We start from the raw sequence: 26,215 nt of genomic DNA, 5'->3' as shown, positions 1-26,215 counted from the left end.
TTAGATTCATTGTTGGAGGTGATACATTTAGACCATATCTAGGGATTTAAATTGATTTTTTTTTTGGGGGATTGATTATTGAGATAAAGAGAGTGTATGTACAAAATTTTGGGTTATACAAATGCCACAAACATGGTTTCTAGAAGTGTGGTTGCATTATAGTATGATACAACCGTTGCATGAAATCATTGCCCATTTTTAGGACCTAAAATTTGGGGATGTTAAGCTCTTCAACATTTATGCTACACTCAATAAATTTTTTTTTCTAAATTGCATTCTCTATGGGCTTGAAAAAAATAATATATCAAGATTGAATAAAAACCGTCCACTTTTTTAAAGGTGTGATCCCAATGTTAGAAAGCTCAAAATTCAAATTTTGTCTAAAAATCTTCCCAAGTTAATCTTCATCAGAAGGAGTAATTGTACAGTATAGCCTCCAACAGGAGCATAACATACATGATCAAGTGATATTTTAGGTGTCCTTTGACAAACTTCCTAACATGTATACTATGGTCCGGCAAGAGCATTACCTTTCCACTTACTCCCTTGGGTAAAAAAAAATCTACTTTTGAGGATTTTTTTTTACCTAGTTTTTTTTAAAAAAATCCACTCATAAATCACCATAAAATTATTTTCTTAAAAAAAATTGAGCACTTGGATGTAGCTAATTAATACATGGATGTTATTATCTTGAATTTTATTTTTTTAAAAGTAGCATAGGGATTGAAGAGGTTAATAAATGGGAAAATAAAAAACCTCAAGACTACATTTTCTGTGCAAGTTACCGTGTCCTAACTTTTTCTCTCAATTTTTTTCCAAAATACACTTTCAATGTAAATACCCTCTAACCAAATAAAAAATAAAAAAATACCTAAACTACCCTCCTTTACTTTTATCTTACTTATGCCTCTCTCCTCTATCCCACCAAAATCTCTTCTATCCCACCAAAATAGAGGCTTCGGTATTGTGTAAGTCCGGTTTGGCAATAGGCCTCGATCTAAAATGAGGTTCGGTAGTACGGCTCCAATACTGTGTAAAATGCGGTTCGGTAGTAGGGCTCTGATACTGTGTAAAATGCGGTCTGATAGTAGATGTTACTGGATTCCAAGACTACCGCACTATGTAAAGGTAGTCCGGCAATACTAAGTTTCAGTAGTTGTCTTAAGGTTGTCAGGCACTTATGCGCTTCGGCAATGTTAACTGAGTCCAAAAGCTATCATCAAATCTGACCAAAATGATTTTTGTGTACGAGAACGCACTTGTGCGGTTCGACAATGTGATAGTACGTTCCGGCAGTGCTGCTCGGTCCAAAAGCCAACATCAAATGTGACCAAAATGATTTTTGTGTATGAAAAAGGCATTTCTATCTAACAAGAATTAAACTTTTTTTCTTGGGGGTATTTGTATAGAAATTGTTTATAAAAAAATAAAATGAGAGAAAAAAATTAGGTTGGGTAAGTTGCAACAAAAAGTTTCGCTTTTTTTTTTTTTTAACGGAAGCGCGAAAAAATTATCCCGGGCTACCGAGGGAGCAAACGCAAAATAATACTTTCGCGTGAGCGCGAGATCTTTTGAGTTTTGACAAAAGGAAAACCAAAAACGTGGGAGCAGTTTGTGATTGCGTTGGTGAGAAGCCAGGGAAGGCGGCAAAGCGCGGTAGATTTTGGAAGCTATAAATAAATCTCAAATGGAAACCCCCTTTTTTCAATTTCAAACGGCGACATAGAGAGAGCGCCATTTCTCTTCACCATGACTGAAACCGATGCGCCTCCTTCTTCTTCCTTCTCTATAGGCAAGATTTAACGAAACCCTAGTGAAGAAATCATTTATAGTTCCGTTGCTTGATTCTGAACCCCCATCTCTCCTCTGTTTTCATTGCAGGAAATTGCCAGGTCAAAATCAATGGAAATGCTTGTGTTTCTGAAGATGATAACCAAAAACTGCAGATCTCGGTGTTAGATGCTGCTAAAATTGTTATCTCTGGTAAGGATATCGCCTATAGGTCTCTTACTTTTGGGGTTTTCCCTTCCCTCTGCTCTATTTCTATGTGTTTGAGGTTTTGCCCTTACTCTACCTTCTTTGCGTTTGAACTTGGACTTGAAATATATCATTTTAGCTTCGATCTTTGCTCTAATTTAATTTTTTGTTTTGTTTTTTGGGGCAAAACAGTTAATAGAACATCCGGAAGGCGTACAACCAGGAGAACTGCTCGCCATTCTGGTAATTTGTTGAGATTGGAGAGTGGTTCGACTCATGATTTACTTGTGTAGAGTGAGCTTGTGAATCAGGGGGGAGAGAGAACATGATTTACTTTTGTAGAGTACGCTTGTGGATTTCATTTTGAAAGAATTAATCTCTTTAATTGCAGGAGAGCTTTGTCAGACTATTCCAGAGGGTTCCTCATTCCTGGTTTTGAACCCAAAAAATGTTGATGTTCAAGGAAAACTGTTGCTTCAGGTGATATATCATGTCTCACTTTTCCATTTATTGGTTTCAAATGTTTAGCTAGCACAAAACCTTAGAAGTGGCAAACTCCAAATATATCTAAAAAAAAAGTAAAAATACTGAAGAATTTTTTATGTCCTTGATTGACAAGTAGTAATGTATGGAACGTAGTCCATATAGTGGAACTTGGTTTTCGTTATTAATAATTTTTGGGAATAAAATGAACATAACTGCCCTGTTTTGAGTACCAAGGGATGTTCCCTTGTCATTGGAACAATTTTCTCTAATGGTTTTGCTGTTCCAGTTGTTTTGCAACGTCGTAAAGTTTCCCTATTGAAGAAACTGTATTTGACAAATGTCTGACAAAGTATTGTGAAGCATTTGCTGTTTTAACTTAGGTTAGAAACTCATAAGCTATGCGGAATCTCTCTCTCTCTCTCTCTCTGTTCTTTTTTCTTTTTTTTCTGGGGTTCCATAACTTGTTCTTTTGCTACCTTCTGTATTCAGTGAAGAAGGATTTTTTTTCTTACCGTGCTTGACATCTTAATTTGGTTTATGCTTTCATGGAACTGCAGAATGTACTCAAGATCTACAAGGAAGAACTTCCATCCATGAAATTTGTTGCAACTACTGGGAAAGAATCAAATTTCCTTGAGAAATGTGTATTGAGCGGGTATAAATAGATGTGCTCTTATTTTTGCTTCTAGGTTCCAATTTCTAAGTATAATTATCTTTTTTTTTGCCTTTGGATTTCTAATTTGATGGCGTTAGTTTCATCCTAGGATATTGTGCTCCTTGCCCAAGCACATGATTTCTGGCTTTACAGCTCATTAGCTTTGATACTTCATTTGTAAATAATAATAATTTTAGCTGCATTTATGTGGATTTTCATTGTTGCCTTCCAACAATCTGATGGTTATGTGGTTCGGCTTCCAACAGGAAATATTGCACCGTGGTTTTGAAATCCAATGCTATGAGGGGATTTGGAGGGGTACGTGGTTTGGCGTGCAACATAGTGCTGTTTATGTGTATATGCATTGTTTTAATTATCTTAATTGATGTAAATTCTGATTAAAATTCATCTTTAGTTCTTTACATCTTACTTTTCCTCGAGAAATATTATATGTACAGCGTATGGAGACTGTCTGTTTGGGTCATCATCGAATATGCATTATCTCTTGAGTTACAAGAAGATAATGATTGGAAAGGCAGTCGCTTACCAGCTATAGTCCTTAGAGCAGCTGACTCTTGGGAATCCATCTGAGGTGCAATGAATATGAGGTTGATAGGTATCTGGAATTGGAGGAATTGGGCGATTAAATTATTGACTTCAAGAGGTGTTAGAAGTGGATTGCATTCTTGCATTAGCAACTGGGAGAGAATCAGTGAATGCCCACTGTATTTTGGTTCCTTTAAGAGTAATTTATGCCTATATCCTTGAAAAGTTCTGTTATTTAAAAAATCCCCAAAAGTTTCATGTTATTATGTTGGTACCCAATTTGTTTGCAAATTTTTGAAAATGATGATATTCACCTACTTCAGATTTTGAGAATCCAAAGTTTAACATTTATGTATTATTGATCAGTGAAGTATGTAAGGAGGCCTCAACATACTTCGGAATTTGTAAATCTGAAGTATTGTAGTTGAGAAAATGTTTCAAAACTTAAAATTCCAAAGTTTTCCTCATCAAACTTGAAAAATTCCAAAGTATTTGCCAAACTAAAATACTTTGGATTTTCGATTTATGAAGTATTTGCTCAACTAAAATGCTTTGGATTTTCAAATTCCAAAGTTTTCTTGGGCCTCCTTATAGTATAAATGTTAAAGACTTCGGATCCTCAAAATCCAAAGCAAGGGCAATATTATTTTTTTGGGTAAGTAGAAGGGCAATATTGTTATTTTTGAAAAAATGCAGACAAATTGGGTTCAACCGTAATAACATGAAAGTTTTGGGGACTTTTTAAATAATGGGACTTTAGGATGATACATGCGTAAACTACTCTTGCATCAATATATTTAGAATTGGATCATGAGATTTCTATACCCAAAATAAGTGAGAAGCCAATATCCTCGTCTCAAAGGTGTAGTAAGCTTTAGGTCCTTGACCTCTGGCAACGTAATTCTAGTTTACATAATGAATCACATAACAAACAAATGACAATAACAAGCAGTATATTTCTGGTGAGCAACGAGTGTTTTGCAAGTAGCCATGGTACTTGTGAGCCCCTTAAATTATAGTAATGGTACCTTGCACTTAAATAATTTAAACTTTAAGTAATATGCTGAAGTTTGTAAACATAATTAGGATATTGTTGATGCACGATTCTGTTGAGGTGAATCGTTTAGATTTTTCATGCGTTTGGCAAGAAGACATTCTCGATGTCCCTTTGAAAAAGTGGCCCTCTTAGAAGTATTATTTTTCATACTACTGTTTAAGAGTTGAGATTGACAATTTTGTGTTCAACATTGTGGTGCGACCAGTGTTCAAAAAGTCGGCTGCCCAACCGCCCGACCGCCTAGGATATTGTTGATGCACGGTTTTGTTGAGGTGAATTGTTTAGATTTTTCATGCGTTTGGTGAGAAGACATTCTCGATGTCCTTTCGAAAAGCGGCCCTCTTAGAAGTATTATTTTTCATACTACTGTTTAAGAGTTGAGATTGACAATTTTGTGTTCAACACTGTGGTGTGACCAGTGTTCAAAAAGTCGGCCGCCTGACCGCCTAGGTGGCTATTTCAAAAAAATGCCTAGGCGTTCTTAATGCGGTATGTGTTAGGAGCTAGAACTAGGCGCCGATTAGGCCGTAAAAGGCTTTCGCCTAGGCGGCACGCAGGGTTATAAAGTGGGGATAAGGGTTTTGGGGGTCATTCTTGCCCCCAAAAAACAAATTTAGTGAGCTTTAAAGAAAAACAATTTGAAAAAAACTAGATTTGAAGATTTTTTGAGAGATTGAATTTTTTTTCGAAATCCTCGAATGGTGACGATATTAAAGGATATTCAACTCCAATCTTTTTGAGGCTTATAGGGGTTGTAAAAGAGGATATTTGGGATTCCAAATATTTCGGTTTGGCCTAAAATCGAGTCCACTTCAAGAAGGTTGGTATACGTCAATAGTTTTTATTAGGTTTTGTATTTTTTCCTTTAATATCTAATGATGTTATTTTTTGCTAGTTGTATTTTTTCTTTGATACTTTGTGATATATATTTGATATGTTATTGTCTATTTGGAATCTTGAATTATTATTTTATTAGTCTAATAATTGCTTAATTTTTAATTGCTTATTAAATAATTGTATGTGCAATGTGTTTTCTTGATGTATAATTCATAAAGCTTAATTATTTTATTAGTTAGTTTAATATTTTCTTCATGCTTATAGCTTATTAAATAGTTGCATGTGTGATATTATTTCATTTACAATCTAAAGTTGCAAATGCTTAGGTTTGATCTGTGCTTCCGGCATCTTAAAAATATATTACATACAAAACTTACTTATTAAATAATAAAATAGACAATTTTATATATCATAAAATGGAGGGAGGTGTGGGGGATCCAAATTTAAAAAAAAAAAAAATTCACCGGTATTTTTGGGTCTGAGCGGCCACCTTAGCGCTTAGCCGGCCCAGCCCCCCCACCGCCTAGGCAGCCGCCTCCGCCTTATTGAACATTGGGTGTGACAAAAACCTTCATGTAGAGCTCCACTGGTACCTCTTTTAGATTTAATTCCACATGATCCAACCAAAACCGACAATAATCTTTTCAATTGGGGAAAGGGCATGAGCTCAAGTGTCATTTAAAGTAAATAATGTGAAATCGTCCTTCATGTAAGAGATTAGATGAACATAAAAAAAGAAAAAAAATAACTAGGGATTGTGCTATCATGTCAAATATAGATGACTAATAGAAAATTTGCTTATAAAGGACAATTGGTTTTGGTAGATCTACTAGGAGCTGTGAATGATGAGGGAGTTGGACCACTAGGTTTGTGACTATAGGTCTTCAGTGGGAATGTGATGTAATAGATGCCTCTTATCTATAAAGCTGCTAAGGATGGTTCTGTAATGAGGTATCAACTGAACATGCATTCTACATAGCAACATGCCCTTAGTTGGAGATAGCTCCCATTTTGGGCCTTTTTTCGTTTTGGGAGCACAAATTTCTAGGGAACCTGTTCCCCTTCTAAAAAACACCCACAAGACCTACATATGTTTTTCTGGTTTATCTCATGTTTTCTGGTTTATCTCATTAGTTTTTTGTGCTTTCTTTAGCTGTGATATGCATAATTGATATTATACTACTAAGTTGAGGTTTCCAAAAACAATTAAGTTCTTTTATTATCCATTTGAACATAAGTTTATTTATGTTTACAGGTGGTTGCTGCCATATCATATCAAATAATACCTGCTGATACTCAATTTGCTGAAATTCCTGTTGCTGCTGTTAGAGAATGCTACCAACATAAGGTCAGTACAGCTCATTCTTTTGGGGACATAGTCTGTATTTTTCCTTGATCAGTGGCTCGTTTTTGTAAAGCATTCCCAATATGGAGTTACTAATGTTTTTCTTCTGTTCGACATTTTCTTCCTAACAAGGGGACTCTGTTTGATTTCCAGAACTGGCCATTTTTCTTGATCTTCTTCTCTGCTTACCTGCAACCAACAATAAGGAAACCAGTCTATTCCTATAAGGGAGAAATGAACCTGTTAGTATGATACTATTGTTGTATAAATGAGAATGGGTAGTTTCTTGTGCGCTAGGTAGTAGTTGCCTCTTGAATCCTTGAAACTTTTGGAAAACCTCTTTTTAAAATTTTGGTTTTTTTTTGTTGCATTGCCGTATGTTACATCACCTAATAGTCATTTTGAGCTTCACATAGATTTGCTAACATTCTTTTCCTATCTCTCAAGGAACCATTTATTCCTCTCTGGAAATCATTCATTAGGTGGGTACTTTCCAGGCGTGTCTTCCCTTCTTATATTCCTCGTGTTGGCTGTAAACACTTGAGGCAAATGATAAGTTTGCTGCCTAATGATAAATGTACACCTGATTTTTTTCTGTCATCAGGTTGTTTGATATTCACTGGTTAATGATAGTCAGAAAGATCATTTTGAGATTTCCTGGATACATCTTTACATGATTCAGTGCCATATTTTGTTTTTTTGCTTTCTTGCTTTTAGTTGTCATAACATACTGTATTGTAAGAAATGGCCTATGTCACATGCCTTTCTTCCTTGTGTTTTCACATTCCTTCCTATCGTGCTTTTACTTGCTATATGCATCCGGTCATGAGATTTCATGATATGCATCTACCCATGAATAGAAAGTCCCTTGACGCGGCCAGTATAAAAGTACGGAAATCAAAGCAGATTAGGTTTATGGCAAAACCTTTCACTTACATGGAGAAACTGGTATTTTGGGCATAGGGGTTGAGTTTTAGCTCGCATTTTGCAAGGCTGTAGCCTTTTCTAATAAAAAACACTTATGAATCACCTGGGGGACTTCAGTTTGGATGGAAACCATACCTTAAAAAGGGATCTGGTTACCAAGAGCTGATTTAGGATGTAGAGCGGTTGTAGAATCATAAAGCAGCAGATATTGGGGTGGATTATGGGAGTATCTTCAAGGCAATAGCTGTGGTATTAGAATTGCAATAGCTGTGGAATGAAAATTATGTGACTTTTGACTTAGTGTAGCAGGAAGCACTATAGCTGTTGTTGGATGGAGCTTTCAGTTGTCGGATTGGTTTTTGGGTTGTTTATGTGTAACTCAGGCATTGATCACTAGCTATTCAAAAGTATTTTAATCTTTTTGCATATTCTATTGAGAGCAATGTGTAAATTGCAATACTAAGAAACTTCATTTGCTCCTACTTCCCTTTTCTTCATCTGGCCTTCTATGTTTTCTCGTGATTTAGGGTATTGGTCGCCTCTTGTTCATGGAATTGAAGAGGAGGCTTCAAAATGTTGGCATTTTGACAGTATTTTGTTGGGGCGACAAGGTATCTGAAGGATTTTGGCTTAAACAGGTAAATTTGGCAGCACTATGTGAAATTAACTTTGTTAGTGTGAGTGTTAGACATTTTTCAGAATTTTCGATTGCCTTCTTCAGTGCTTGTCTCATTAGGATTTGGTGTTTTTCGTAAATACCTTTTAGAATGATCATGACATTACTTCTTCTGATACAAAATCTCCATGTAATTCTACCAAATGAAGAAAAAGCACTCTTCAGAATTAGCAGAGTTTGATGGCTTTTTTTGAGATGTTGCTTTTAGAGATTCATAATGAGAAGGCATCTTTTTGTTTTTTGTGAACAGAATTTGGACTAGTTCTGTTAGTCAGGTTCTGCTCACTGAGTTGGGGCTGTCATTTTGTGTCTCAAAACAAGAAATTTATTTTTTATGAACTATGGAAATGTTTCATATGTTTTCAACAGAAATTGTACCTTGCATTTGGAAATTTTGTAGATTCTACAGATTTGTTTCTTAGTTTCTTTCTTGAATCTTCTGAAATATATCAGCATTTACAATTTTTAAGAGATGAGGGCATTCTGCCGTACTTGTAATCACCAAGATAAATCGAGTTACTTTCAAAAATAAAATGTTTTGTAATAGACACAAATGTCACTTGGCAGTCCTTGGGCGTCTTTCTTAGTATCTTTCCTTTTGTTTATCAATTGCCTCTAATGCAGGGTTTTGTGACAATGGCTGAGGTAGATACCAAGGGGAGAGCACGTAAGCTTCCAATCAAAGCCGATGTTCGGAGGGCAATGTGTTTTCCTGGTTGTTCTACCCTTTTAGTTGCTCATTTAAATAAAGATATCAGCACGCCAATTGATAACCTGAATGCTACTCCCCCAAGACTTGTCCCGTCTTGTGATCTTCCACATCTTTGTTTGGTAGAACCTGAGAAATCTGTTACTAAGACATCGCCCACTATCCTGATCAAAACTCCTGGAATCTTAGAAGCAAAGATGTGCCATGCTTCTTCAAGAACTAATTTTCCAATGGAAATAGATGCATATGATCCCAGTGCTGGTCAGGACGTCGAACCTAAACATGAAGTCTTAAAACACTCGAGAGGCCTGCAAGAATGTGAAGGTAAGCTGAACGCTTTGGTATCCTTGTGGGTTGTGGTTTGTTGATTCACCAACAACTGTCATGAACTAGGATGTTTTGTTGGGTCTATTTCTTATCTTGAATCGTGCATAAATTGCTCAATGGAAAATGAAAATGTGGAATTTTGCCAGGGACTTCTCCTAGAGGCAGTGGGTCATTGCGCTACCCAGAGGTGGCTTATCAGAATGTTAAGGATCATGCTGGTAAAACCTCTGGTATTGGAGCAAGCACGAGTACAGATACTGATCACAAGCCTTTCTCCTGTGCTGGAAGAAGAGTGAAGAGGAAAATCCACAAAGATTCAGCACATTCATTTGATTCAAAAGAAGCCAATGCCACACATCAGGGTGAGTGTAGTGCAGACACAAATGAAGTTCCTGTATGTGAAGAACCCCAAAATGCTAATGGATCTGCCATTTGTTGTGGCCCAGCATCCTTGGAAGTTGGGTTTCATGATCCTCAAGAGCGAATTAGCTTGTCAGGTCATACCCAACAAGATGCACATGTTTCTTCAATGTTAATTATAGATAACAATCCAATATGCCTCTCTGTAAAAGAGCACCCTCTAGTAATGTTGGCAAATATTGCGGAGGATACTAAAAAAGAGCATCCATTTGATTCAAAAGAAGCCAAGCCAGCTCATCAAGATGACTGCTATCTATATACATGTGAAGATCATGTATGTGAAGGTTCCTATAATGATTTTGGTGCTTCATCAGCGGAAGTTAGTTACAAATTTCCTCAAGAGCAAAGTGGTTTGGCTGATCATGCCAAAGAAAATATGTCGGTTTCTACTATGTCACCCAGTGACAGCAATCCACCCTGGGTCTCTTCAAAAGAACACCCTGTAATATTGTTGATGAATATTGCTGATGATAATAAGAAAAAGTGGCTCACAAAGGTAAATAATTATCTTTATACTTGTCAATTGTCTTTAGATAGTGAATCTGTGATTTTTGTGTTTCATTTGTGGATATAGAAATATCCTTCTTTACTGTAAGTTGAATAGTTAGGGATACTTGTGACTCAGCAGACAATGACTAGCATGTTTTTGATGTGATTATGCAAATGTGTCAAACCCACCTTTTGAAAAGCAAAACTAGGATAGAATGGCCCAAAAACAATATAAAAGAAGTATATCTTGATTGATAGTTTCTTTTCATAATTCATAGTGTTCCCTTAGATGCCAAAGGCTCTTTCCAGGATGGCGTTCTTGTTCCGATGGTGGTGATTACACATCATTCCTGTGTAAAAATATGAGCTATGCACTATAATTCTTGATCCTGGTCCCTCTTCAATTATGATAAGATTCTTGCACTCTTTCAATCCTGCTCCTGTCTTAGCAACAACTAAGATTTGGTTTCTAAGGTTTTCTGGAACTTAAGAAACTTATTTTGGAATAGGGAAAGCATTTCTTAATGAAATCTCAATGTTTCTGCTTAAGAAATATGTTGATCATAGACATTGTTCTAAAACCCAGCTTTGGTAGTGGATTTGGCCCCTGCCCAAGCTGAGGACTTGGCTGACTTGGCTTTGACTTGCTTTAGCCAAGTCAAGGGTCAAAAAAGGCCCAAAAATTAGGAAAAGTCGAAACCCCATTGAAAACATGTTTGAGAATGACTTGGGGCTTTGGCGGTAGTATTGTCGAGCCCCATGGTGAGGTCTTTGACTCCATTCTCATCAAAGGGTAGGGGTTCAACTTTTGAGGTCTCTGACTCCATTCTTACCAAAGGGTAGGGGCCATTAACTTTACTTACCCAAAAAAAAAATAAAAAAAAATCTAAAAACTCAGCAGAAGTGCAAATAGTGACGAACACCATATGAAGTATGTTAAAGGTGGAAAACGATGTCAATAGAGCAAATATATGAATGTAAAAATAAAATAACAATGAAATTTACCTGGATTTTTTAGCAGATCCCCGAATCTTCGTGCTTGGTGCAAATTGATTCCTCCAATCAATGTGAAATCTTCCTTATACCACTTGAATCGAAATCTTCCAACCTATTTTGGGTTTTGAATTCGATCTAGGAGAACCGAGCTCTTGAAAATTCAGATGAATATAAATCCGAATTATAAATCTATCATAATCTAAGATTTGTTTTTAAGGCTTGGGATTCAAAGCTCATCAAAGATTGACCCAAATTTGGAAAGAAATGACAAATTTTTTGAATTGGGCAAAACCCTTACCTGGAACCTTATATCTCAAAAATATTTGAAATTCAACTTTTCTTTGCTCGACCAATGTTTATCATGTTTAGATCAAGCTAAAAAAATAGCTAAGGGTCAAATTTGGGCAAAATGGGGGTCTCTGGGGCTCACAATTGAAGGAGAAATGAAAAGGGAGCTCAATTTCTGGCCCCCTTGGGCCCCTGCTTTTATAATGGTTTTTAATGGTACTCTGCCTGAGTACTTTGCAGACTTGCCCAATTACTGCAGAGTACTCCTCAGAGTACCATGCAGTGTACCCTGTTGCGGCCTGGGCACCCTGCTGAGGCAGCGACTCTCCAGAGTTCAAATCGACTAGGACAGGTATTCTAACATTGATCATAGAAAAATGTTTAAATATGAAGGACACTGTTTCATTAACCTTTCGATTTTCAGCACTTACCTATTTTCTCCCAACAGTCTTATATTGGTGTTTCAAGCTCTCCATTACCAAGGGCACTGTTTTATTTTTATTTCCTTCAGTGCCTGATGCACTTTCAGTGGTAATCTACAGTCTACATCTTAAGGAAACCTTCAATCTAAAGGGTCAACGAATTAAAGATTGTTCTTGTGATGAACTGTAGGATTTGGGTTTTCAGCAAGGTAAGATAATAGCAGTTTTCATTAGATCTATTGTGTCCTTCAAGTGTTTTTAATTATACTGAAGACAACAAAGGAATTGGCGTATAAATTTTCAAATTGGTAACAAGAGAAACTCTCTATTTGAAATTAGTTCCCTCTCCTGCATTTTAGTTTAAAGTTTCATACAAATATGTCATGATTCACTTACAAAGAAGTAATTCCATTGCTTTTTGTTTGAGAGTGACTTCTTTTTATTGAATTGCATTGAATATTTTCATGTATCATGGCTGGTTCGTCATGGATTTATTTTTGACTTCATTTACTGTATTTTCAGCCCTACTCATAAAAAATTTGGCTTTTTAGAGATCATACTCAAAATTTTGTTTGACTATTAGCAGTCCTCATTACATCTATTATGTCCTTCGAGTGTTTTTAATTGTACTGAAGACAATGAAGGCATGGCATATAAATTTCCAAATTGGTAACAAGGGAAACTCTCTATTTGAAATTAGTTTTTGCTTTTAATGAGCTTGCGTCGTACCCTCTCCTGCATTTTAGTTTAAAGTTTCGTACAAATCTCTCATGATTCACTTACAAAGAAGTAATTCCATTGCTTTTTGTTTGAGATTGACTTATTTTTATTGAATTGCATTAACGAATATTTTCAAGTATCATGGCTGGTTCATCGTGGATTTATTTTTTACTTGATTTACTGTATTTTTAGCCCTACTCATAAAAAATATGGCTTTTTAACGATCATACTCAAAATTATGTTTGACTATTAGCAGTCCTCATTAGATCTATTATGTCCTTCAAGTGTTTTTAATTATACTGAAGACATTGAGGGCATGGCGTATAAATTTCCAAATTGATAACAAGAGAAACTCTCTATTTGAAATTAGTTTTTGCTTTTAATGAGCTTGCACTGTACCCTGTCCTGCATTTTAGTTTAAAGTTTCATACAGATCTCTCTTGATTCACTTACAGAGAAGTAATTCCATTGCTTTTTGTTTGAGAATGACTTCTTTTTATTGAATTGCATTAACGAATATTTTCAAGTATCATGGCTGGGTCATCATGGATTTATTTTTGAATTCATTCATTGTATTTTCAGCCCTACTCATATAAAATATGGCTTTTTAAAGATCATACTCAAAATTATGTTGGACTATTAGTAATTTGTTTTTTTAATGAATACTATCACTGTTAGGATCTATGTTTCTATTGAGGTATTGGTCTTCTGTGTACAGATTGTTGAAGATCTAGGAGGTAGTGTTTCTTCTTATGGGAGCTTTAGCACACATGTTGTCACAGGTGTGGCTAGAAGAACCTTAAATTTCTGTTCTGCTCTTTCAGTGGGGTGAGTCTCTTTGAACTACTTGGGCACATTCTTATTTTAGCCACTTTAAATTGTGATAGGAAATCAAACCATTGTAGTTCGCTTAATGAACGTATTTACTCAAGTATCACTGTTTTTGCAATGTTCTTACATGCTTTTCAATTGCCATTTCTTTGTTTATTCTGTCAATACTCTAATAATCCATTGAGGAAGTTTCCTTCTTTTTTCTCCTTACTATTTAGTTACTCATAGGTTTAGTACTTGTTGAATGAAAATTGTTGTTACACAGTGCATGGCCATGTGTGCAATATTTTACTAAAGTTAACCTAGAGGGATTGTGTCATAGGACTTTATCCGAATAACAGGAATTGTTTATCTATGCAAAACGACATGCATCTAATGGTATTTTTAGTGATATAAACTCTAGCCAACAATAAGCAAATTGTCTTATTCTCTGTGTGTTGTGCTGGTCATTGATGTCTTAATATTAATATGGCTATGATCCTGCATTGGTATTCTTGTCGTCTTTTGTCGTGTAACCCTTTTTCAACCCTTTTGCTCTCTCTTATAAAGGGGCTTTACCTTAGGTTATGATTCCATTATTGAGGTTGCGGATTTGAATCATTCTTGATGAGTATAGTTTCTCATTTTTGATGAGATGAAATGTAGTCCTTGGGCAATTTGTATTGTAAAGCACAGTGTTTTAAGACTTAAAACCGGCTAGGTACTTGCCAAGGTCCCATGCTGAGTCACATACTTACACCAACTTGACTCAAATGATCTCAATAAGACTTGGCTGAGTCTATGGCTTAAAAATCCTACAAAGCCTGAAAAGTGCCTTATACATGTTACTCTTGTGATATTGCACGCGAGTTGGTGGAATCTCAAAGCAATTTGGCTCTACGGTTCCCAAGTTAACTGGCCGAGTTTTTAGACACTGGGATATGAGAGACATTCAAATATTACTAGTTTGAAAAAGGTTTCATGCTTCTGCATGAGCAAATTGTATTCTTACTCCCATGGGAAAAACACCTACTTCAGAGGTTTGTATAGTTGCTGGAGTCTCAAGGCAATTTGGCTCTATAGTTCCCAAGGTAACTGACTGAGTTTTGGACACTGGGAGATGAGAGACATGCAAATATTGCTAGTTCGAAAAAGGTTTCATGCTTCTGCATGAGCAAATTGTACTGTTACTCCCATGGGAAAAACACCTACTTCAGGGGTTTCTATACTGCAAAAGTTTCACATCTTTATTGTTCTCAATGAACAATCTTAAAAAGGAAAAGAATAATAATATCATGCCCTAAAGATGATCCAAATGAATGTTTGCTGCAATAGTTATTGCTGAAGGCCCATTCGATGGACAGTTAGATATATGTTTTAAGAGCTCTAAAATTACTTAATATTAGATTATTATTATAATATTATTATTGTTATATTATACTACATTTATATATTATATATTGTTCTTGTTGTTGAAATTGTTCTTCTGGTGGGGAGTGAGGTTTTCAGACTTTAAAATAGTCTCCTTAGTATGTATTTTGCTCGCGGGACTGGCTGTCCTAAATAATTACAACATTACCCATGGTTACATAAATATTTAAACCCATCTTCAATAATATCTGCAAGTGTGGATTGATGCATGGAGCACTTGGATGGATCAAATAAGTCATCATTTGTTAGCTGTTTGCAAAGATATGCATGAACTGTAGAGTAGTGAGGCACAGTGAACTCCATTCCTATTGGATATCTATTAAGGAGAAAGTTTATATAGAGCTGAGGCTCTAAACAATTTAGAGCGCTCCTAAAAAATTTCACTAGAAGAGGTTTTGATGCCCAAATATCGTCAAATGAATCATCTCGACATCAAGATGCATGGACGTGAGAACAAAATGGATTTCAAGTTTTGGAAATAGTGCATCTTGTAATGCATTTTTGGATCATCAATTTTCAAGTTTTCATAGATCTAGTCAATTTACACTATTTTTGAAGCTTTAAGTTTTATAATTAAAGATGAAAATATATTTTTAAGGCTATCATAAAGATTTCCAGTATTGAAACTACATCTCGACACTATTTGAAGATGCGCTCTACTTTGATTGTTTAGAGCCTCGGCTCTATACAAACCGCACCCATCTATTAAAGCAAAATTAGAATAAAAGCTATAACAATGTATATGATTATAGGACCGATTAACTGCTTCCCATAACCTCTATGAAGTCCACATTGGAGCTCCTTATGGTTCGATCTATTGAAATCTAATCTCTCTCTCTCTCTCTCTATATATATATATATATATATATATCCTATATTTTAAGTGAGAAGAGGACCTGCCCTATTTTTATGACATGTGTCATCTCCCTCTCTTTGCAATTGGTAGTTGTGGATATCACAAAGATACCTTTCCACCAAAAGATACGTCCTTCCCTACCCATGAAGTTCTTTAGTGCAAAATGATTAGAGCACTGCAGATATTATCTTATCTAAGCATAAAAATCCCCCAAAATTTAGAAACATAACAAGAGCAATATTAAGTTAATTTTTGGGTACTTGTAATGCACACACTCAATCAGGAGTGAAAAATTGGAAGTTCGTAGTGGAATTATTGAAGGAAATATCAAAGGGTAAAAGTTAACTAAGAATAATTCTCAACCATACAAGATAGAAAAGAAAAAGTCTATATAAGCTTGCAACCTTGTACTGTATAAGTGAGGGACACCTCAAAAGTCCAGTAGAAAAGAGTGTCTCAAAGTTGGAGAACCTTCCAGTTGATCATCTCCATAGCGAGCTGTTTCGAGATAAAAAAAAAAATAAAAGTTGTAGAAATTGTCTATCTTGTAACAAGTTATCTAGATCATCTATTTTCAATATTTTCAAGTATTTATAGATCTGCACGACCTGCACCATTTTTGAAATTTTAATTTTTTATTATTAAGGATGAACATGATTTTTCAAGCGATCATGAGGTTTATATCTTTTGGCAAAATTTAGAGCCACACCTTACTTGCATAATATAAGGTCGGCACCTTATCCAAACTTCACCCAAATAGAAAAACAAAATACATCCTAGTTTCTATGTGTTGGCATAACAATTGCAATTCTCATTGTGAAAAGTTTGTTTTTTCAAATTATTTAGTATTTGAATTTCAAATCTTATATCAGCACTTTTGAATTTAAAAGGGAAAGGTTTGAATGCAGGAAAAACTGAAGATAGAGGTTTGGTTTCTTATTGTGAATTTTGATCTCATATTTCTGAAATGAAGCCTTGCTAAAGTAGCAATTTAGCTGGCTCCAAGATTGGAAAGGGATGTGAAGACGGCCTATACATAAAAATACCGCCCTTGAATTCCTTGGGTAATACTTGAAAGTGAGGAGTGAATAGGGGTTCACAGCTTATGCTTAGTTTGTCAATATTAAAGTCTGGTGATTTTTAGGGAACTTGATTGTCTTCCTAAGTTTGTAGCAGTCTCGAATTATTTTAATATCTTGGTGGGCAAGTAGGGATGTCAACCCAACATGAGTGTGCATACGCCCCATTCACCATCACCGAGAGGTTAAACTCAAAAGGAAGGCTTTTTTTTTACTCTGGGGTGACTGAGTTACAAAAGCACACTAATTAATCATTGTAACAAGTTTGCTCAAATATGGTTCCAATGTGATTGTTTGGGCCATTTAGGAACATTAAATTTTTTTTGGGTAAGTAGGAGCATCAAATTAGTAAACAAAGGTTTGAATACTCAGTTTGGGCTTGGGAGTCTGCCCCTGCCTGGGCTGAGTGACTTGGATTAGTCCGATTGGACTCATTAGAATGGTGTGCATGCCTTAAAAAGAAGCAAAAAAACCCAAAAATTCCACAAAAAGAAATATAAGAAGAAAGGGAAATAGTTTTTTTTTTTGGGGGAGAGAGATATATATGAAAAAAAGGGGCGTACTTCTGCCCCTCATTTCAGAGAGAGAGCGACCATGTTCGCAAGCCTTGAGTCGAAGTGGTCAAGATTAATGGTTGAGCTTCTGATTAAGGTGCCATGGCTGAGAAGTATCTCCAATGAGATTGGCCCAAATAAGAAGAATTATTATTATTATTTTTTTTGTGAGGGGGAGGGGAGACAGCAAGAGAGCTCAAATAATAAGAATTGTTTGGCCTCAGCTGCGTTTTCGAATGCTATTAGTGAATTCCTTTCCAGAAATATAGCGACATACTAATTGATGTTAGGAGGATTTCAACTTCGCATTTGGTGCTTTTGATTGACCATAGGTTTCCTTTGTTATATTTCTTCACACTGCATCAAAATTACATTTTTTGGTAGTTGTATTAGTTACTTCGACTGTACTTGTCATGCTGCATACCTGACCTTAGTTATGCATGCTTCTGCACCTTGCGTTTTTTAATTGTCATCTTATTATTGGAATTTAAATCGCTTCTCCAGAGCATGGATAGTCTCGCCTAAGTGGTTAAAAGAAAGCTTCAGAGAAGGCAGGTTCATCGGTAAGTCATTATCGACTGTGACCTCTAGAATTTTGGCTTAAATCTTTTTAGAAATCTAACTGTAGAATGTGCTTATTTTAGGTGAATTGCCATTCATTCTAGAAGATGAAGAGTACAGGTTGAAATACAATTCAGACCTAAAAGATGCTGTTCTCAGAGCACGGGCAAGTCCTCGCTCTTTATTGAAAGGATATCATGTGTATCTTTCATCACATATTCAACCCCCAGTTGATGTTCTTTCAACCATTGTGGGATCTTGTGGTGGCCATGTAAGTAGATACAGTATGCTTCTTTCTTTTTTTTCTTAAAAAATCATGGTCTCAGGCTCTACAAGCTGGATTTTCATGGAAAATAGAGAGAATTTATGTAGCTTTCTTGCTGGCATCCTCTCCCCTGGTACATTCATTTGCTTTCTCTCTCTCTCTCTCTCTCTATATATATATATATATATATATATTCTGTGTGACCCCAACAGCATATAAGTTATGTGTGAACCCACTTCTCAGCCGATATGAATTGACAGCTATGGTTGTTCATGCCGCAATGTAGTGCCAAACACTGTTTTATTTTTTCATTTTTTATTCTACAAAACCCTTTTGGATATAATTTTGAGCATTCCATCATAACATTAGGGGAACCTGGAAAAAACATGAAAATAATATTCTACGTGAAAATGACCAAAATGCCCCTGAAATTTTCAGGGTATTCTGGTAATTTTTCATCACCGGAAATATTTTTTTTATTACAATCTATGCATGCCCCAAATTTCACTTCAAAATGATTTATAGAATAAGAATTAAAAATAAAAAATAAAAAATTCTAGGCCGTCAGATGAAGATTGATGGTTAAGAAACAGCTTGCGACATTGTGATTTAAGCCATCTCAGCCATCTACTTCGATCTGATGGCTGAGATCAGGGGTCACATGCTATAAATGTGGATGGGGTCAAATGGAAGGCTTTCCCTATATATACAACGTGATCACAATTAATCTTGTCAATTGGATGTGAAATTCGGTGGTTGCATTTATTTCATTGACCAAGCTTAAAGTTCAAAAGAAATTTTCTTGAACTTTGTGACACCCAAGCTATCAGATTTCACATCGGATGGTTGTAAGTAATTGTGACTTCTCTGTACTAGAGGTAAATCGTCTCATTGTATACAATCCCTATATGTATATATATATATATATATATATATATATATATATATATATATATATATATATATATATATATATATATTGAGAGTTGGATGCATCCATATGTCCAGCACTCTATAGGTCATGCATATTTAAAGAAAGGGAGAGTATAGAATAAGACCATTTACCTTTGGTCCAAAGTGATCACATTAATCTTGATTATTGGATGTGAAATTGGGTGGCTACAATTATTCCATTGATCATGCTCAAACTTTAAAAGAAATTTTCTTGAACTTTGTGACACATTCAAGGTATCAAATTTCCTATCGGATGGTTGTAAGTAATTGTGGCCACCTTGTATCAAAAGTAAATGGTCTCATTATATACAATTCCATAAAGAAATACGATCTAATTGATAAAATCATTTTGAGCCTCATGTTGCTTGGTGATTTGATAGGCCTGATGTAGTTTTGACATGTGTGGCCCCACCGTATGGCAAGCACATAGTTGATGTGTTCAAAGAAATTGGTTTTGTTTGCAGTTGTTGGAAGCGATAGATGAAGTGAAGGAGCCATCTAAGACAATTGTTGTGGCATGTGAAGAAGACATGGAGGAGGCCATAATGGCTGCCAAAGAAGGGATGTTAATCTACAATAGTGACTGGTTACTGAGCTGTGTCATGAGACAACAGCTTGATTTTGAGGCCCCTCAATTTGCGGAGTCCCTTTGATATAAGAGCTGTATGTACAGGACAGTAGCAGTTGTATGTGTGGGGTATTTGGAAACATGATCATGCAAAAGTGTGAACCAGCCTTGTTGTTAATAGTTTGTATTCTAATGTTTTCTTGTTAAGATGTGCCTGATCATTCCACCTTCATGTATGTTCCTCACAAGAGAGGTGATTTTTGCATTAAGTGCAAGCACACAAAATAAAAATCCTTTTCTGTAATTTACAGAATCATTTTTGGCTGTATTGTTCATCCACTTCCCATTTAGTGAATTTCAGTCTGACTTGAAAGCATGAGGATATCAATTGTTTATGACTAATAGGGTTTAAAACTGTCTAGGTGGTGTACTAGTATAACATTATATTGATGTAACCCACTGAATTCAAACAATAATATTTCTAATTCTTTGTAATTAATTTTTTTAAGAAGTTTTTAACCCAAAATGGTTTGCTTTCCTAGATGTGCATAGTGACTTGTAAATAAAGTATGAAAGTGAGAAGTGGATTTTGAGTATCCTATTAATTCAGAGTAGGTGTCAATTATATATACGTTCTACATGTGTTTTCAGGGGAGAAAAAAGAGAGGGGTCTCATGTAAACCATGTGCATAAAAGAAAGTTTCTACAGGGCCTAAGCTTTATGAAAACAAAATAATGCCTCCCCTCAAATCCTCATCCGGAAAGCACTTTGGGCATCGAAAATCTTTACGATGGTTCTAAAATCACTTTTTAACACCGACAATAAATTTTGAAACTTAAAAAATGATACAAATCTTACGAATATGTGAACACTTAAGTTTAGAGTGAAATGGATAGTCTAGAAGATTTGTTGCAATATGCATTATTTTTAGATCGTGAAATATCATTTCTTTTTTCTTGCAACCATAATGTTCAAGCTGAGATGATTGATTTAAAGGTCTTTCAACACTTGAATTGTAATTTTTGAGAAGTTACAAAAAATGAAGTCACTTAAATGGCTGTCTGATGGAGCGTTCCAGCATCCTCCCCTCTTTGCCACACCCATCTCAACTTCCTAGCTTTCCTTCCCTCTCATCCTTCCTAGTTCCCTTCCCTCTCAACATCCATGCTCATCCTCAGCAGGCACGCGTCGATCTCCGAAACGGTTCCTCCGGCACACCATCTCCCTCTATGCCGCCTGGCGATCATGTGTCGCCATCCCATGCAGCCCACAATAGGTTCACATGTCGCCCTCTCGAACCAAGAAGCCACCTACTTTGCCATCCATCCTATGTCCTCGTTGTGTGACATGGCTAGTAACAGGGGCAACATAAAGTCCATAAGGGAAATCATGCTCGAAAACTACACCTCTAGATGCATACGATAGTAATGAGCTTCAAAGGAAATGCGATAAGACAAGTGAGCTTACTGTTATAACCAATTTACAGCAGCAAAACTTCCTTCAAAACAGTGGTTAGGCAGCTTTGAGAAGTTCGTGATGAGGCTCAAAGGCTGTGCTTCCAAGATCATTAGGATACCTAATATCACATTAAAGGGAGGCTCAAAATACAAGTACAAGAGGAAAGGAGATATAGAGATGAGTATGCGTGGGACCCACTTGAAGAAAATCACAACTGATAAAAAAAGAAGACCTAATGTCGCATTAAAGGGAGGCTCAAAATACAAGTACAAGAGGAAGGGAGATAGAGAGATGAGTATGCGTGGGAAGCTCTCGAAGAAAATCACAAGTGATTAAGATGTGAGAAAGAAGAGTATGAATAAAGTGGGATAGGTCTTATTTATAAAAGTTCTAAGCGTCGGCTTTAACTTAAATTAGATCTTGGTCACCCAATGAATGATTCAAAGGTTGAGAGAGGCTAAAGACCTAGTTTTATCAATTACTATTGGTAGCTATCAAATGAATAGTGATGATCAAACACACCTTTATTACAATGCACATAAGTCACGTTAAACTTTCTCAAAATATCATATGTGTTAGCAAAAATTGGTGGATGCCGTGAGGCTGGTGATCATAGAGCCCGGATTTTTCTTTCCCATTTGAGAGAGAGTGAATAAATTAATTTTGCTCACAGAAACTCTGTATTTTTTTTTTCTCTTGCCGCTACGTTCTTCCTCTCTCTAGCTTCCCTTTTTATAGGGAGAAAAAAATGGCTTTAACGGTTATATTTCCAACGGGTCTTTGAGAATGGTTTTCCTTGATCTCAGGGATATCCATCCAACGTTCATATGAATGTTGTTTTATATGAATGTTGGATAACCATAGTATTCCTCATACAATTGTAGGCTTCCCATCCCACAATTGTAAATAAAATCACGCGAGGCCTTATGCCTATACGTGCCAACATCTCCCACTTGGCCATGGCGGCCGAGCGTAGTAATCAGTCACAAGCATACTCCCACTTTTGAGCATGACCTTTTAAGAAAACTTATTGTCATGAGGTTTTTCTTACGCTTTCGCCGATATGCCTCTCATAATAAATATTCATCATGAGGATTTTCATATTTGTGCGGATTTTCTCACTCATGAAAAAAAAATGACTGACTTAAACATTTTTTAGTCCCATTAAACTAGTATGCGTAGACAGTAGTTCAACACTTAGAGCCTTTGTTAATGGATCAGTGATCATATCTGATGAGGGCAAGTAACTAACGATTACTTAATATTTATCAACTACATTCTGAATATAGTGATATTGGACATCTATATATATTCATTTGGAGCTATTTTTTTCACTTTGAACTATTTTCTCCACTTTGAATTAATTTAATTGTAGCTTGATTATCACAAAATATTTGGATCGGTCCGTCAATTATTTGCAGCTTTAAGTTATCTATAAAGCGCTTTATCCAGACGGCGAAAGTACAAGCAGTGCTACATGTAATATGTACCTAGCTACACACCATTGTTTCTTGCTAGACCAATAAACAACAACCCCTCCAAAGAAGAAAATATGTCCTGAAGTGGACTTACTATCGTCCTTATCCCCAGCAAAATCTACATCAGAATATCCTATAACTTCAAGTTTATCTACTTGAAAGCACAATTTCATATGCTTTGTTCCCTTGATGTACCTTAAAATTCTTTTTACTATTTTCCAATGAGTCACGCCATGATCACTTTGATATCTACTGACAGGTCCTACGAAATAACTCAAATATGGTCTTGTACAGTTTGCTGCATATACCAAGGCTTGTGCATAGGGAACATTAGGTTTTTCTTGTTCTTCTATTGGACAATCCTTCCTAGACAACTTTATTCCCTTTTCAACAGGAGTAGAGAATGACTTACAATTTTCCATTTGAAGTCAATATATCTCTCTTGGCTCAAGCACAATATTTTTATTTTCTATCCCTAGTTATTTTTATGCCTAGGACATAAGATGTTTCTCCCATATCTTTCATCTCAAACCGAGAAGAAAGCCATGACTTAGTTTTATCAATCATTTCTAAGTTATTTCCAGCTATTATGATATCATCTACATATAATGAGAGTAATTTAAATTTACTCACACAATGATTCAATTTATTTATTTAATATCTCATCTGTTGGATGACATCATGAAATGTTAAGTACCATTGTCTTGAAGATTGTTTTAAACCATATAAAGACTTATTTAAGAATGGTTTAATTATGAAGCCCTCAGGTTGCTCTATGTAGATGGTTTCCTTTAGTTTACCATTTAAGAATGCAGTCCTTACATTCATTTGTTAAAGTTCTAGGTCATAGTATGCAACGATTTCCAAAATTATTTTAGTTGATATAAATGTTGAAACTGAGGAATAAGTGTCGACATAGTCGACTGCTTTTCTTTGGGTAAAACCATTTTCTACTAACCTAAATTTAAATTTATCAATTGATCCATCATATTTTAATTCCCTTTTAAGCACCAATTTAGAACCTATAGGTTTCTTATCTGATGGCAAATCGCATAGATTTCAAACTTTATTTTTCTTTATAGAATCTAATTTTTCTCTCATGGCATGAAGCTATTTTTGAGATTCTTGTGACTTCATAGCATCATTGAAGTAAAAAGGGTTATGGATTTCATCTAGGTCAATAAGGTTATCTGTCTCCTCACTCATATAGACATAGAAATCATCAAGGTACGATGGAAGAGCTTTAAACCTCTTGTGGCTACTTAACATTAGGTGTGTGTGTACTTCAACAGCATCATGTTGGTCAGGGCTATTCATATTCACTGTAGGTAGTGGTTTTAAGTCATCTATGATTTTAAGTCGATTGTCATTATCTACTACAGGTAGGTTTTCTTCAATAAAATCTTTTAGAAACTTAGCATCTTTGCTTTCAATGAGCCCCTTATCTTTATGATAAAATCGATATCCCTTTGATTCTTCGAGGTAACCTATAAAATTGCAAACTAGAGTTTTGTTTCTAACTTATTTCTATGCTGATATGGAATTAGGACATGCGCAGTCGACCCCCACTTCTTTAAGTTTGATAGATCAGGTTTTCTACCTGTCCACAGTTCATAATCTATAGTTTTAATTAGACCCTGTTAAGAATATACATGGATGTGCTTATTGCTTCTCCCCAAAAGGTCTTGGGTGGATTAACATGAGTCATCATAGATTTAATCATTTCTAAGAGGGTTCTATTACACTTTTCAGCTACTCCATTTTGTTGTGGCGTATAAGGCATAATAATATGTCTTTTAATATCATATTCTTGGCAATAAGCATGGAAAGCTTCAGATGTATATTCACCTTCCCTTATCAGTTCTAAGAACTTTGATATTCCTATCCAATTGGTTTTCTACTTCTTTTTTATATATTTAAATTTTTCTAAATCTTTTGATTTATGGTGAATTAGATAAATGTATCCAAATCTAGAAAAGTCATCAATAAAAGTGATGAAGGATGATACCCCTCTATGAGTTTTAACATTGAGGGGCCCACAAATGTCTGAGTGGACCACATTCAATAACTCATTAGCTCTCTCCCCTTTATTGAATGATTTCTTGACCATTTTCCTTGACAAGCAGTGCTGACAGGTTGAAAATTCCACAATATTTAGATTTGGAATAAGACTCACTTTTATTAGCCTATTTATTTTGTCTTTTCTTATGTGGCCAAGCCTAAGATGCCAAGTATATGCATCAACAACCATTACACAATCAATATAACCAGAATACGATGAAGTTTTATTATCAGCTTTCTCATATACGTGAAGTAGGAACAAGTTGTGGTCATCAACTAGGTGTCCCCAAGCATAAATTTGTCCATGCTTTCCGATTGCTACTTTTAATGATCAGAATAGATTTCAAAACCCTTTTTAATAAGCAAGGGGACAGATACAATATTTCGTTCATGCAAAGGACAAAATATATATCAGTCAATACAATGTCGATTGTGCATACATACAATCGACAAGTTCCTACACCTAACACATTAGAATACGTGTTGTTTCCTATGTAGATGCGTTTTTTCCCAGCTCTTATTTCTTTGAAGTCATCGAAGAGATCTTTTGAAGTTACAATATGTCGATTAACGCCCGAGTCTACCCACCATCTTTTGATGTCGTGATCTGCCATCAAGTACTCAGAAACTACACAAATCACTTTATACCTCTTGCTTCCACTTCCGCTATTCTTTAGATTTTGCAGGTTTCTATTTTTTGGGCAGTAGTTCTCGAAGTGACCTGGCTGACCACATAAAAAGCATTTTGGCGGTCCTTGTTTAGTTTATTGGTTGTAGGGCTTAGTTCCTCTGTTTTTTAACCTATTGTTCCTCTTATTAAACTTCCCTTAAAATTTCTGGTTATTTGGCTTAGGTTAGCTAAGATTGGGAGGGCCTTGAGCAAGCATGAGTTCACTCTTTTTATCTTTGTTCATGTGCTATTGCTCTAAGGCTAGTTGCATAGGTAGGTCCCCTAATATAAGAGATTTTGCATTTAATCTAAGTGCAATTGTTACCATCATTCATGAAGGTGAAAGACTATTTAATATAGTGAAAATTTGGATACGCTCGGGGACTTCAGTCCCAGTAATGGCTAAATTCTTAGCCATAGCGAGCATCTTGTTAACATGTTCCACTACATTATTACCCTCCTTCATCTTAAATGAGTTATATTGCTCTAATAGTAATTGGATGTGTGTTTTAGAGGTTGAGTCATATTTAAGTTTTATTACCTTTAACATTTTCTTAGATGTTTCATGATGCTCAAAAACTTTAGTAAGGTC

General features: G+C 35.6%; 1 protein-coding gene across 1 annotated transcript; it reads left to right on the top strand.

Moving 5' to 3' along the window:
• The first annotated feature begins 1,620 nt into the window (after positions 1-1,620).
• On the top strand, positions 1,621-20,271 carry LOC18433272 (N-acetyltransferase). The gene is made up of 14 exons (XM_020666594.2): positions 1,621-1,792; positions 1,882-1,983; positions 2,170-2,220; positions 2,369-2,457; positions 3,021-3,118; positions 3,385-3,436; positions 6,814-6,906; positions 8,358-8,468; positions 9,131-9,539; positions 9,689-10,458; positions 13,596-13,705; positions 18,112-18,170; positions 18,252-18,439; positions 19,852-20,271. The coding sequence occupies exons 1-14, from the start codon at positions 1,750-1,752 to the stop codon at positions 20,038-20,040; spliced, it is 2,364 nt and encodes a 787-aa protein (XP_020522253.2). The 5' UTR covers positions 1,621-1,749; the 3' UTR covers positions 20,041-20,271.
• Positions 20,272-26,215: the final 5,944 nt, after the last annotated feature.

The sequence above is a fragment of the Amborella trichopoda genome, chromosome 1 (genome assembly GCF_054954075.1).
Source record: "Amborella trichopoda isolate Santa Cruz 75 chromosome 1, AtrichopodaSantaCruz75HAP2 v2.0, whole genome shotgun sequence".
NCBI classification, from domain to species: domain Eukaryota; kingdom Viridiplantae; phylum Streptophyta; class Magnoliopsida; order Amborellales; family Amborellaceae; genus Amborella; species Amborella trichopoda.
The sequence above is the reverse complement of the archived record's forward strand: the minus strand, read 5'-3'. Positions and strand labels throughout refer to the sequence as shown.